This window comes from Motacilla alba, chromosome 26 (genome assembly GCF_015832195.1).
Source record: "Motacilla alba alba isolate MOTALB_02 chromosome 26, Motacilla_alba_V1.0_pri, whole genome shotgun sequence".
NCBI lineage: Eukaryota > Metazoa > Chordata > Aves > Passeriformes > Motacillidae > Motacilla > Motacilla alba.
In genome coordinates, this window is record NC_052041.1 from 1,892,866 (window position 1) to 1,906,203 (window position 13,338).

Here is a 13,338-nt window from a genome sequence, read left to right on the forward strand (position 1 = left end):
GTCTTGGAAGGCTTTTCCAACCTTGGATGACTTCACAATCAGCCATTTGCCCACCGCTGAGGTCCCACGACTTCAGGGTGCCAAAAGATGTCAGGGCAGGGACAGCCACAGCTGATGGCTGCAGCGTTTTGCCCGGGGGGTTTCGAGCCGATCTGATGAGCTCTCAACACCCCAAGACTACACCCCAGAATAGCTCAGCTTTCATCAGGAGGCATAAAAGGAGCAGGAGGCTGATGTCACAGCGTCAGGAACAAAAAAGGTTTAATAAAGGCAAAATAACAAACTCAAAACGATCCAGGTGCCACAGGCTTGTGCTCCTGGTAAAGGCACCTCACAAAAGCGATTTGGCTTCTTTCTTCTGTCCTTTTCTCCTAAATGGCCCAGGTGGGACCTTTTGGCTCATGGCCAATTAGCTGTCCCCAAACTTGAGGTGAAGTCCCCAAGGTCCTATCAGTGACTTTTCTACCTGATCACCAGGAGAAAGTTCTGGGCTCTTTCCCTTTTGGGGGACAGAGGAAGGTTCTGTCCCTCTGTCCATAGCGGGCACATTCCTACAGATGGCCTCTGCTCAAACAATCCCATTCCATCCTCCCTGTGCTGGATTAACACCCGGGAGCCACCGGATTTCCAGAGGGTGACACAGAGTCATGAGGGCACTGCACGCAGTGAGGGAACACTGTACCTCCTGCTCTCCTGATTTCCAGCCACGCGGGCTGGGATTGTCCAACACGGTCCAGAGGAGCTGGAGCGTCACCGTTTTCCATGAGTCCTTCCCACTGCAGGGCAGCTCCAGGGAATTCCTCCTCAGGAACTGCTGGATCTCGATGTGTTTAGATGGCAGACCAGAAGAACGACTGAAGAATTCTCCAGTTAGCCCTGGGGAATGAAAATAGAAATTAGGAGGGCGAAATTGGGGTTTGGGGGGATCCAACTGGGGTTTGGTGGGGTGAAATTGGGGTTTAGAAAGTGAAACTAAGAGTTTGGAGAGTGAAACTGGGCTTTGGGGGTGAAACTGGGGGTTTGTGGAATGGTATGAAAGTTTGGAGGGTGAAATTGGGGTTTGGGGGGGGTCAAACTGGGGTTTGGTGGGGTGAAATTGGGGTTTGGAAGCTGAAACTAAGAGTTTGGAGAGTGAAACTGGGGGTTTGTGGAATGGTGTTAAAGTTTGGAGGGATCAAATTGGGGTTTGGTGAGGTGAAATTGGGGTTTAGAAGCTGAAACTAAGAGTTTGGAGAGTGAAATTGGGGTTTGGGGGTGAAACTGGGGGTTTGTGGAATGGTATGAAAGTTTGGAGGGTGAAATTGGGGGTTGAGAGGATAAAGCTGCCATTTGGTGAGGTGAAATTGGAATTTGGAAGTGAAATTGCAGTTATGGGGGTGTAATCGGAGTTTAGAGGGTGAAAATGGGGTTTGATGGGATCAAATTGGAGCACGATGGGGTGAAATTAGGGTTTGTTGGCACAAAATTAATGTTTAGGGGGAAGAAAATAGGGGTTTAGGATAAAAATCAGGATCTGGTGGGGTGAAATTCACGCTTAGGGGATGAAATCTGGATTTGGGATGACGGGATTAGGGTTTGGGAGACTGAAATGAGGGTTTGGTGGGTGAAATTACGTTGCAGGGGATGAAATTAGGATTTAGGGGGGGAAATGAGCGGTTGGAGTAAGAAACTGGGGTTTGAAGGATGGAATAGGAGACGGTGATATTAGGATTTGGGGAGATGATATTGGGGTTGGGGTGGGAAATTGGAGCTTAGGCAGGACAATTAAAGATTGGCGGATGAATTTTGGGTTTGGGTGGAGAAAGAAGGGTTTGGAGTGTGAGATTGGGGCTGGAGGAATCCAGCTTGGTTGTGAAATTGGACGGTTAAGGGTGAAATTGGAGCTTGGCTGTAGAACATAGAGGTTTATTAGAGAAATTGGTGTTTTGGGGGATGATTTATGGGATTGTAGGATGCAGGGGCAGCAGTTCCAGCAGGGTTGTGGGATCCAACCCTGCGCCAGCTTTCTCCCCCTTTGATCCTTTCTTCTTCTCATCCACATTTCCCACAGGCAGAGCAGAGCAGGAGGAAGTGCCCAGGGCCCCAGGCAGCGAGATTCTCACAAAATACAGGGATTCTAAAGGGATCCTCACAAAACACAGGCATTAGAGGCGCTCGTGCTCCACGGGAGCAGGGATTCCCCTAAGGCCTCCTTCACCTCAGGCCTAACCCAAACTTCTCCCTGATCTCCGAGAAACTCCGAGCTCCAAATCCCCAAGGAAACATGGGACTGCTGGTGAGGGCAGGAATGTACCAGGATAACCACTGGGATGTGAAGCTTTAAATGGGAAATATTTCAAGCGGTTTGCTGTCCCGGAGCAAAGAGTGACCGTGCTCACAGACAGTCCCTGCAGCTCCGCAGGGTTCCAGAGCCGGCCGAGCAGCGCGGGCCCGGCCCCGGGGAGCCGCAGAGAGCGGCGGGGCTGCCGCAGCCGCCGGCAGCGCTTCCCTGCACTCCCCGGTGCGGACACGCACGAGGAAACAGGGAGAGGGTGAGGCAGGCACTGAATGCCGCCGAGGTCCCTCCTCTCGTCCCGCGGTGGGTTCAGCCCAGGCGGCTGGGCGCGCTGGCGGGCTGAGGGCACGGACACAGAGCAGAGGGAGCTCCGCTCCGCAGCACGGCCAGCCGCGCTCTGAGCCCTCAGGCGCCGCGGCACCGCGAGCTCTGCCGGGAACCGCCCCGTTCGTTCCCCGAACCGACTAATCAGAGCCAGAAGAAGCCTGATTGATTTTTGTCATAGCCAATCAGCAGTCTGGCTGCCTGCACCCAGTCAGACGCCTGGGGACGTTTTCTCGCCCAATGATAAACCAGTAACGGAGTTGGGGGTGGGTGGCGCTTTTTCGTGAACGGCGTAGGGCTGAGCCAATCAGATCAGCGCGATGAGTCGATTAGTGACCAATGAGCAAAGGGGGCGGGGACAGAAGAAGTCGCGAGATTTTGGGAGGTACGACGGGAACCCACATCTAAGCGAGAGAGCCAATGGCAATGGGCGGGGCGGGGCCGCAGAACCATTATTGTAACTGGCAGGTAAGAGAGCCAATCAGAAGGCCGAGCTAAGTTCGGGCAAGTGTTCAATGGGCAGAGAAAATCCTCCCATGGTTGACCAGCCACGATTGACAGGTACGACCGTCCAATGAGATCGCCGCGCCCTTTCTAACTGCCCAATGAGCGAGCGGGGCTGGGAGGCGCGCGACGGCGGCAGCTCCCGCCCCCTCCGCGGGAGCACGGGGCTGGCTGGCAGACCGACAGCGCAGCGAGCCAATGGGAACGCGCAGCGCCAGCAGCTGGGCGGAGCACCCCCGCGGCGACAGCCAATGGGCGAGGGCGCCGCTCTGGGCAGCCAATGGGCGCGGGGAGGCGGCGCGCGCTGCCGGCGCGGCTCCCAAGATGGCGGCGGGTGCGTGAGCGGGGCGGTCGGGGAGGCCCGGCGGGAGCGCGGCCGCCGCCGCCATGAAGGGCAAGGAGCGCTCGCCCGCCAAGGCCAAGCGCTCCCGGGGCGGCGAGGACTCGGCGTCCTCCTCCTCCTCCTCGCGCGGCAGCAAGAAGCCGAGCGGCTCGTCCGGCGGAGGCGGCGGCTCCAACGGCGGGAAAGCGGCGGCGGCGTCCGGCGAGAGCAACAGCGGGAGCGGCCGGCGCGGCGCCCACGCGGACAAGGGCGGCCGCGCCGGCAGCCGCGAGTACGAGAGCGGTTCGGCGGCGGCCGCGGGCGGCGGGGGCCGGCACGGCTACGGCGGTAAAACCGCGGAGGCGTCGCGAAGCAGCAGCAGCCGCGGCGGTGAATCGCGAGCGGCCGCCGCCTCCTCCTCCTCCTCCTCGTCGGAGCCGGGCGGCGGCGAGTACAAGACGCTGAAGATCAGCGAGCTGGGCTCGGCGCTGAGCGACGAGGCGGTGGAGGACGGGCTTTTCCACGAGTTCAAGCGCTTCGGCGACGTGAGCGTCAAGATCAGCCGGCTCCCGCCCGGCGCCGGCGCCGCCGACGAGCGCGTGGCCTTCGTCAACTTCCGCCGGCCCGAGGACGCGCGCGCCGCCAAGCACGCCCGCGGCCGCCTCGTGCTCTACGACCGCCCGCTCAAGATCGAGGCCGTCTATGTCGGCGGAGGCAGCGGCCGCCGGCGCAGCAGCCGCTCCCCGGCGCTGCTGGACAAGGAGTCTCCCTACGGCGCGGCGGCGGTCGGGGCGGTGGCGGCCGCCGTGCGGCACCCGCCGGCCGGGGCCGCGCAGCGGGCGCTGTCCCCCGCGGGCAGCGGCGGAGCTTTGGGATACCGGGACTACCGGCTGCAGCAGCTCGCCCTGGGCCGGCTCCCGCCGCCGCCGCCGCTGCCGAGGGAGCTGGAGAGGGAGCGGGACTACGGCGGCTTCTACGAGGCGCGGGTGAGGCCGGCCTACGGGCTGGAGCGCGTGGCCGGCGTGGCGGCGGCCGGGGGATTCCGTGGAGGGGGAGGAGGTGCCGGAGCGGCCACTGAGGAGGAGATCAGCCCCGAGGATGACCAGAGAGCCAACCGCACGCTGTTCCTGGGCAACCTGGACATCACCGTGAGCGAGTCGGACTTGCGGCGAGCGTTTGACCGTTTCGGGGTCATCACCGAGGTGGACATCAAGAGGCCGGGGCGTGGGCAGACCAGCACCTATGGGTTCCTTAAGTTTGAGAATCTGGACATGGCGCACCGGGCCAAGTTGGCCATGTCAGGGAAGGTGCTGCTGCGCAACCCCATCAAGATCGGGTACGGCAAAGCCACCCCGACCACCCGGCTCTGGGTGGGCGGCCTGGGGCCCTGGGTGCCCCTGGCCGCCCTGGCCAGGGAGTTTGATCGGTTTGGCACCATCCGCACCATCGATTACCGCAAAGGGGATTCCTGGGCCTATATCCAGTACGAGAGCCTGGACGCGGCGCAGGCGGCCTGCACCCACATGCGGGGGTTCCCCCTGGGGGGGCCGGATCGCCGGCTCCGCGTGGACTTTGCCGACACGGAGCATCGGTACCAGCAGCCCTACCTGCAGCCCCTGCCCTTGCCACCCCCGGCTCATTACGAGCTTGTGGCGGAGGCGGCTGCTTTTGGGGCTCACCGGGGAGCACCCCCTGACCCTCTGCGGGGGGCCCGGGACAGGACACCACCGTTGCTCTATAGAGACCGTGACAGAGACCTTTATCCTGAGACAGACTGGGTGCCCCCGCCACCCCCTGTGCGGGACCGGAGTAATCGGGCAGCTGCCTATGACCCGCTGGAAAGCCTGGAGCGCCGCCGGGATGGGTGGTCCTTGGAGCGGGACCGAGGGGAGAGGGAGCTGGGCAGTAGCAGTAGGGATCAGCCTAGGAAAAGGAGGCTGGCGGAGGATGGAGGCCGGCACTTGGACCGTTCCCCTGACAGCGAGCGCTCCTCTTCCTCACGAAAGCGCCACTGCTTGGCCACAACCTCTCCCCCGGACCGCAGCCCAGAGCTCCTCGGAGGCCGGGAGCGTTACGGTAGTGACCCTGAGCGCTCGTCTCGCTTGCTCTTTGAGCGACCTTCCCCCATCAGGGAGTCCCGCCGGGGCAGCCTGGAGCGGGGACAGAACGAAAAGCGCGACCGCAAGAATTCCGCAGAGCGGGAGCGCAAGCACCGCGCCGCCGCTGCCGCCCAGGAGTGCAAAAGCCCGGCCAAAAAGGACGAGCGGGCGGCCGAGGGAGGCGGCGGAGGCTCCCGGCTCAAACCTCCTCCCCAGAAACAGCAGCAGGATGGAGCGGCGCAGGCCGGGGCGGCGCCCAAGCTGTGCTTGGCTTGGCAGGGCATGCTCCTGCTGAAGAACAGCAACTTCCCGTCCAACATGCACCTGCTCCAGGGAGACCTCGGAGTCGCCAGCAGCCTCCTGGTGGAGGGATCGACTGGGGGGAAAGTGGCTCAGCTCAAGATCACCCAACGTCTCCGTCTGGACCAGCCCAAGTTGGACGAGGTCAACCGGCGCATCAAGGTGGCGGGTCCCAACGGATACGCCATCCTTCTGGCCGTGCCCGGCGCCTCAGACAACCGCTCCGCAGCCGGAGCCGCCGAGGCCGCCACCACCTCCACGCAGAGGCCGCTCAGGAATCTGGTCTCCTACCTAAAGCAAAAGCAGGCTGCTGGGGTGATCAGCCTCCCTGTGGGGGGGAACAAAGACAAGGAGAACAGCGGGGTCCTGCACGCCTTCCCGCCCTGCGACTTCTCCCAGCAGTTCCTGGACTCCACGGCCAAGGCGCTGGCCAAATCAGAGGACGACTATCTGGTCATGATCATTGTCCGTGGGGCGTCCTAAGGCCCTCGTGTTCTGTTCCCAACCCTGCCTACTCCTCCATGCAGCCCCTCCAGCGTGTGCCAGGTGCTATGGGATACAGCCTTAGCCAGCCCTGTCGTTATTTGAAATAGATCTTTGTTTGTAGGTGACTTTCCCGGGCCGATTTTCTGTTACTACATTTTTCTATAAAGATAGAAGCCAGAGAGGTCGGTTAGGAGTAGCGTGAATAGGATATTTTGAGAATTCCCTATCAATGGGGACAGCAGGGAGGCTCAGCCTGCTTTGATTTACAGAAAATAGAAAAATAATAAAAACTGGGGGTGGGGGGGAGGGGGGGAAAGAAAAACTCCTGTCTTCTTAATTTAGATTCATGTCCTTTTTTCATTTCATGTATTTTAAAGTAAGTCCCAAGAGCTCATCCTCGAGAGAGCTCCGAACCGAACAGACCAGATTTAAAGCACTCAGTGGAAATGGAAAACCATACTTTAATAACAGACTGGTGTCACCTCCTCTTTTGAGTCCTTGAAATTCCGTGTGGGCCTCAGGCCAGGGGCCCTTTGGCCCACGGGATCCCTTCCCTCGGGAGCCGCAGTGGTTTCCCCGTTGAGTCGCGTGGCTCAAGGCCGACGTTTTTCAGGTGAGCAGCAGCTGCTCTCGGGTACACAGCAGAACACTGAATTCCTTTTTGGAAAGGGATTCCTTTTTCATCCAGCCCCCCCAGGTGCATGCACTGAAACTGGGCTTTTTAACAGGTGTATTTCCCTGATTTCCCGGTGTATCCCATATGTGCACTTTGGGTTTGTAGCAGTGACTAGGTTTGGTGAAGAGCTGAGGACTTTGTTGCAAACCAGGAATGTCTTGTGCTCACTCTGGTGTGCAGAAAACAAGGAGGTGCTTTAAGGAGAACTTGAGTTATATTGTGGGGTTTTGGTTTTACTGCCTTTTTTTTTTTGTTTTGTTTTGTTTTGTTTTGTTTTCCAAGAGTTGCAGGTTCAGTGGGGTCTGGTTCCACAATGCAAACTGAGCAAGTAAGTGCTTCTCTCCAGAGATGCTTTTCATTCTGTGATAATTTAATTACATAAAAGTTCTCATTAACATTTTACCTCTTTGTTAATAGCAAGGAACTGCTGTCTGCTAGGGACTTTTCAGGTACAGTGTGCAGTGGGCATTACATGAGGTTTATCATGGGCACCTGGAGTAAAGTGGTTTTAGCATCTTGGAGAAATACTAAAAATACTCCGAGATGCTGAGGTTTGAGCTCTTTTTCTTATGATTCAAGGATGAAACAGTTTGCAGGGGTTTTTTTGGGTTTTTTTTCCCAAAGAACATAGTTAATCTTTTCTTATTTTTCCCCAATCATTGGGCACTTTTCTCCAGCTGCCTCAGCCACCTTTGGTAATTCAGGCATTTGGGAGGGGAGAAGGGATCTCAATCCCTGATGTGATCTAATTCCATGATACTCTGTTTAACAACCCAAAGGATGTTGCAGCAGCTTCTAAACTGAAGTGTAAATCTCACTGTATGTCTTTACAGGCCCTAAAATTGTAATCTTGCACTTAAACCCAGAATGTAATCTTGCACTTAGCCATGTTTTCAGGGATTTGGGCAACGGAGAAGCGACGCTGCCTCGCTCGGTCCATGCTCCAATAGATTCCTTGGATAATTGATACAGGCATGAGTTGATTTCTGTTACAACTTGCATGGCAAAAATCAAATTCAAAGTGTGGAATAGGATGCAAATAGGAGATGAAGGAGGAAATGTCTTGAATGTATTTTATGGGTGTAACTGAACTTGCTTGAGTTTCTGTCACAAAAATAGGAATTTTTGTTGTTGCACCACTTGTCAGAGAGGGCTGTGGTTTAAGAGGGCTTGGATTCCTTTATTTGCCCAGAATGAGTGGACCCAGCATCCCAAACATCGTGGTGAACTGAGAATTCCAATGTGGCAGCATCTCTTAAACACAGATTTTGTTTTTTATCGCTACTTTTCTTTCTAAATGAAAAGGTGAAAGCCTCATTTAATGCTCTTAAATTTGAGAGTAAAATCCAGGATTTCTGGGTTGTCCTTCAATGTGAATGTAAGAGATGGCAGAATTCAGCTGTTCAGCTTACTATTAACAAGGAGAATTTTTGGGAATGACACCAGAAATGCAGATCACTGTGTTTAAGAAGATACAGCGTGTTTACCACTTACTGCAAAGAATGTTTTAATTGGAGCAGGTGCCTGTTGTGTGTCAGCAGGTCATCAATGCTGCAAGTGCTGCTTGCATTCAGAGGGAGTTTTCTGAGAGATTTCTGTCATCTGACAGAAATCACTTGCAAGAGTTTCTTAGGAAAGAGACTTGAACAGCTGGGAATTTAAATCTGCCCAAAACCGGGGGAAAAAGCTACTAAAGTTTGCGTTGGACACTGAGAGCAGCATTTGTTCCACTGATCCGCAGCAGGCACCTGCTTAAAAACCCGTAAAACTTGGGGTCAACATAGCTTGTCAAAGCCAGCTTGGTTTGGGAAGCCTTTTGGGAAGAGCATGCTAGGTGCACTTCCATTTTTCCTTGGGAAGTCACAGTGGTTCCACCTGCCACTGGCTGTGAAATTGTGCTCTGCTGGAGGGCGAGGAGGAGCAGGCGAGGCTGTGTTTGACTCCAGGTTTTCTGGTTCTTTATTTAATGGAGCGCCTGCTTCTTTGAATCTGGTTTATTTGTGGTTGCTGCTCTGTTTTGTAAGCAAGGATTTTAACACCCTTTGAGGGTTCTTGTGGCAAAACTTTGAAAAGTTTTTCTTGCCGGCACTGAATTCCCGTGCTCCCGTCCCGGCTGGGCGGGCTGGGCTGTGCTTTCCTCCTTGGTCTGAGGTGTTCCCCGTTGGAGTAACTGTCCACTGAAGCTGGCTTAGCCAGGGCTGAAGGTTTGGAAGCCTGTGGGTGATACCACTGTGTGTAGAGCAAACCAGATGTAGCAGTTGTTGGCTCTCTCCTTGTGTCTGGCATTAAGTCGCTCTGGCGAGAGCTCAGTATTCCCTCCCGAGCTTGCGTGCAGCTGATGTTCTTCTGTTTCATTAGTGTGTTGAATTAGCCTGGAAAAAGGATGTGCTTTTCCTGAATCATTTCATCCTTGTGCTTTATGCTTTGGGGAAAGAACCTCAAATGACTCGTGGTTTTGTTTGAGATTTTAGTTTGTTGTTTATTTCTTTCAATTGGAAACTTTGCGCAACTTCCTTGGCCCCTGGCCAGTGGCTTTGTTTGCCACGGGAACACTGAGGTTATCCTCAATCCAGAGGTTTTAGGGGCACAAATACCAACACATCCTTGTCAGCCTCCCAGAGAGGGCTGAGAAAAGGGCATTATTGCCAGGCAGACAAACCTTGCCCTCTCTCTCTTTTGTTTTCTTCAAGGATGTTAAAGGTGGAATATTTCGGTGACAACTTTCTTGGCCTCTGTGGAGAGCCAAGTTTTATGAAGAACGCATTTTAATTTATCTTGTGGGTTTGGGAACCCTCTGGTTGATGGTAACTGAGGTGAAAGGCCTGAGGTGTTAATGGGGAGGAGGAGTGAATCAAAGTTGTGAAGACAAGTTCAGAAACTCTGAGGACTCAGGGAAAAATGCCTTGGAAAATGCTAGTTCCTGGCTCTAAGCAAAACAGTGTTGAGGGCAGTGCTCCTGGGGAGTGCTGTGTGCCCAGAGGGGAAGAAATGGTTGCCAAGTGGCTCTAGAGCTTTTGGGGTTCTTTCCCCTCGTCCCCGTGTTTATTTCTTCATAGCACTGAAGGACAGATATTCCAATGATTGGTAGACTGAACGATGAGGTGATTTTTGTATCAGGCTTAAAGCAGAGCGGGTGGTGCAGAGAATGGTTCGTTGAATATTCATCTTCCCGCAGTTCCGATGGTGTGAAAACGATGGCTAGGAGATACAACTCGAATAGTGACAATTTTAAATTAGATTGGGTGTGTCTTTGATTTGACCTTTTAATATTGGCATTGTCTGCTGTTAGAACTGCGCAGCAGAACGAGAGCAAAAGAGCTGTGTAACACTACATTTCATGGTTTTGTTGATAAGTTGCCTTCAGGAAATACCCAGTGAGCAAAGTCAACCGAATTAGCAAGAATTAGGTTGGTTTTTCTCCTGGTTGATGATTTCGATGTGCCCCAGCAAACATTACTGCAAGTTGAGTAATCATCAGTACTGTAAGCCTAGTTTTATCCTGGTCCAAAAAGAAGCCCTGCACTACTTGTTTTGCATCTATCCCTAGAAGGCAACTTCATTCCGAGGTTTCGTGCCCATGGCTGGTATTGGTGCTTTTGAAGTCCAAGTAGAATATTCAGAAAGGCCTCGTAGCTGTTTATGTTCATCTGTATAATGTAGGGAGGGGGAAAACCCAGATCTGGTGTACACATTTGTATTGAAATAACGTTTTTTTTCCTCCTGCAAGCAAATCTGGTGGACTGCAGAAGACAACCACATGGGATACCAAGCTCTAATGGACCTTTGGGAAGAGAAGCTGTGGCTTATGTGGAATTTACATGGGCCTCCTGGTGGAAGAAAGCTTATCTGTTTAGTATTTGTGCATTTTACTAAAATGGCAGCTTTAAAAAAAAAAAAGTTGTGTATCTGCTATTGTGATGCCAATGCCCGTGTTTTAAGTGGAAAAAAAAATGACCTCTTTGCTTTGTGCTGTGTACACAAGATTGCTGGAAAAGTAAAGGAATACCCTTTTTATGGCTCACACAGCTTAAAAGTAGCTGTCACTCAAACATGCGCTCACAGTTGAGCTGATTTTGTTTCATTCTAAATAAATTGTTTCTTTTGAGGAAAATGGTTTTTCTGCCTGGAAGTGAATTGACGACAAACGTTTGGCCCCCTGTGTTGGCAGCGGAGGGGTTCCTGCTGCTGCTGCCCAATTGAGCTGATAGTTGTGGGTCTTGAGCAAGAAGCAGGGAGAGCACCGGCACTTTTGCGTTGATCGACCTGTGGTACCAGTCAGAAGAATTTGTGTCTGATGGCCTTGCTGTGGCCCCCGTGTTTGCAGTGAAAAAGGGGTCACTTGCTGCGTTTCTCCTCAGCGGGACGGGGCAGCGGTGCTGCTGCTGGCACGCAAGAAGCAGGGAAGCACCACCCTGCGCCTCGGAACGGTGGCCAAGTCTGGGGCTTCGCTGGTTGGAAGAGCTGGAGTTCCTGAATTTTAAGTTTCTGATTTATTTTGTTCACCCAACATGTTTGCCTTTAGTTTTGATTCTTGGTTTTTTTTTTTAATTTTGAAGAAAAAAAGTTTTGAAATTGCTTTGAATCTTGCACGTAAAACCTTTGCACCAAAATTACCAAAAGAAAAAGAGAAATGAGTCCTTAAAAGTGTTTAAATGCTGTTAATAAAGCCTTTCCTGCCGTACGCGAGGCGCTCCTCCATCTCCAGGGGCTTTTCAGCAGTTGTGGGTTTAGTGCTGAATGGATGAAGAGTTCCTGAGAGCTGGAGGCGGTAATTTAAACCTTTGCGTGGTGTCTCAGTGCCTTATTTTGACCGGTTTTGAAGCCAGTGGTTCCACACGCCTCGGATGTGCATGTGCCCTGCTCGCGTCCCGGCCCCGCCGCGCGCTCCGTGCAGTCGCTGCCGGTGTAGTGCAGACGGGGAGAGGAACAGCCGGAGGCGGCCCGAAAACGTTGTGTGCTGTAGTTCTCCTGTCCCGGGGGCTCCTGAGCTTTGGAAAGCTGTTCCCGTGCAGGAGCACAACTCCGTGTTTGCCGCGGGAGACTTCGGGGCGCGCCTGAGGACCGCGGCCGTCGAGAGGAAGCCGCCACCGCTGCGTCGTCGGCTTCAGGAGCTGCCGTGCTGTGCTCGTGGTAGAATTCCTGTGACGTGCCGTGAGGACACCTTGAAGGCTTGCCCTGTTTGCCTTGACACACTTTAACTTCCGTGGATAACCCCCTGCAGCCGGGCAGGATCCTTGCTAGGCTGCAGATGCCTCTCAGCCGACGGATGCTGTGGCTGCGCTCTGCAAGGTGTCTGTTCCCGGGGCAAAGCGCTGTGTAAATCCCTCCAACAGGTAAGGGGCTGGAAGAGGTTGGACTGAGTTGTAATGTGAAAGAAGATTGTTGTTCACCTTTTGTTGCCTTGATTCTCCGGTGTATTAATGCTTACTAACTGTGGTTTCTTCAGTCCCCGTGCTGCTCCACCCGCTCGGCAGCGGGGGCGAAGGAGCCGACTCTTGGATGGGCTTCCCTGTTTGTTGGGGAGTCCCGTTAAGGAACAGGGCCGTGCACATAAAGCTGTGTGTTCTCAGCCTGGCACGCTGGAGCTGTTATTTTGACTTCATGAACTGCTTGAATTAACACTGCTTTAACCCAGAGTAGTGTTTATAATTTGTGTGTGTTGATAAGGAAAGCCAAGCCAATGATTTGGCAAATTGTCTGTGTTTGCGGGACGCTGGTGTAATAATTTAAATGAAGCTTTTTGTTGTAAATGGGAGCAATTGTAGATATTGCTGGTTATGAGGGAAGGGAATTGGAGAGGGGAGACTCAGGAGATGCCTTTTCTTCTAGAAGTTGGTGTCTGTAGTTAAAATTCCTATTTTTTGCAATGGATTTCTTGTGCTGTTGAGATACAACCTCTGAATCTCCTTTGAAGTGTTGTACAATAGGTCTGGGGCTGGTAGCAGTAATGGGAGATGTATTTCAGCCCCCTTGCCTGGGCTGGGGGGTTGATGCTGACAGGAGATGGGTGATCTGTCAGAGTACCCCAAAAAAGGGGATCTTTTTGGCAAGCTGCTCACCTGCTCAGGTATCCAGGTGTTTGTGTCAGCGCTTGGGCACTATCCCACTTTTTGGGTGTGCTTCGAAATGTCACTGGCTGTTCCAGAAGAGTTCTGCCTCTCTGAGTCAGATTTCACTGTCTGTTTCACTGGGAGGTGTTTCCCTGTCTCCTTTACATCATTCCAGAGACTCGGAGGTATGGTGGGATGTGCTGTGGGATGGTTCTCCTACAATCGCTTTGCCATAGCGAGTTGTTTTTCGGGTGCTGGGTCTGCCCCTCTGCCTGCTGAAGGGCTTAGAGGGATGCTCCAGT

At 53.7% G+C, this 13,338-nt stretch overlaps 1 protein-coding gene across 2 annotated transcripts; it reads left to right on the forward strand.

Annotated features, from left to right (window-relative positions):
• Positions 1-3,165: 3,165 nt before the first annotated feature.
• Positions 3,166-11,097, forward strand: RBM15 (RNA binding motif protein 15). 2 transcript variants are annotated; one of them, XM_038162386.1, is made up of 2 exons: positions 3,166-7,314; positions 10,714-11,097. In XM_038162386.1, the coding sequence occupies exon 1, from the start codon at positions 3,491-3,493 to the stop codon at positions 6,305-6,307; it is 2,817 nt and encodes a 938-aa protein (XP_038018314.1). In that variant the 5' UTR covers positions 3,166-3,490; the 3' UTR covers positions 6,308-7,314; positions 10,714-11,097. The 2 variants fall into 2 exon arrangements, with proteins under 2 accessions (XP_038018314.1, XP_038018315.1); XM_038162387.1 differs by having other exon boundaries at positions 3,166-6,923.
• Positions 11,098-13,338: the final 2,241 nt, after the last annotated feature.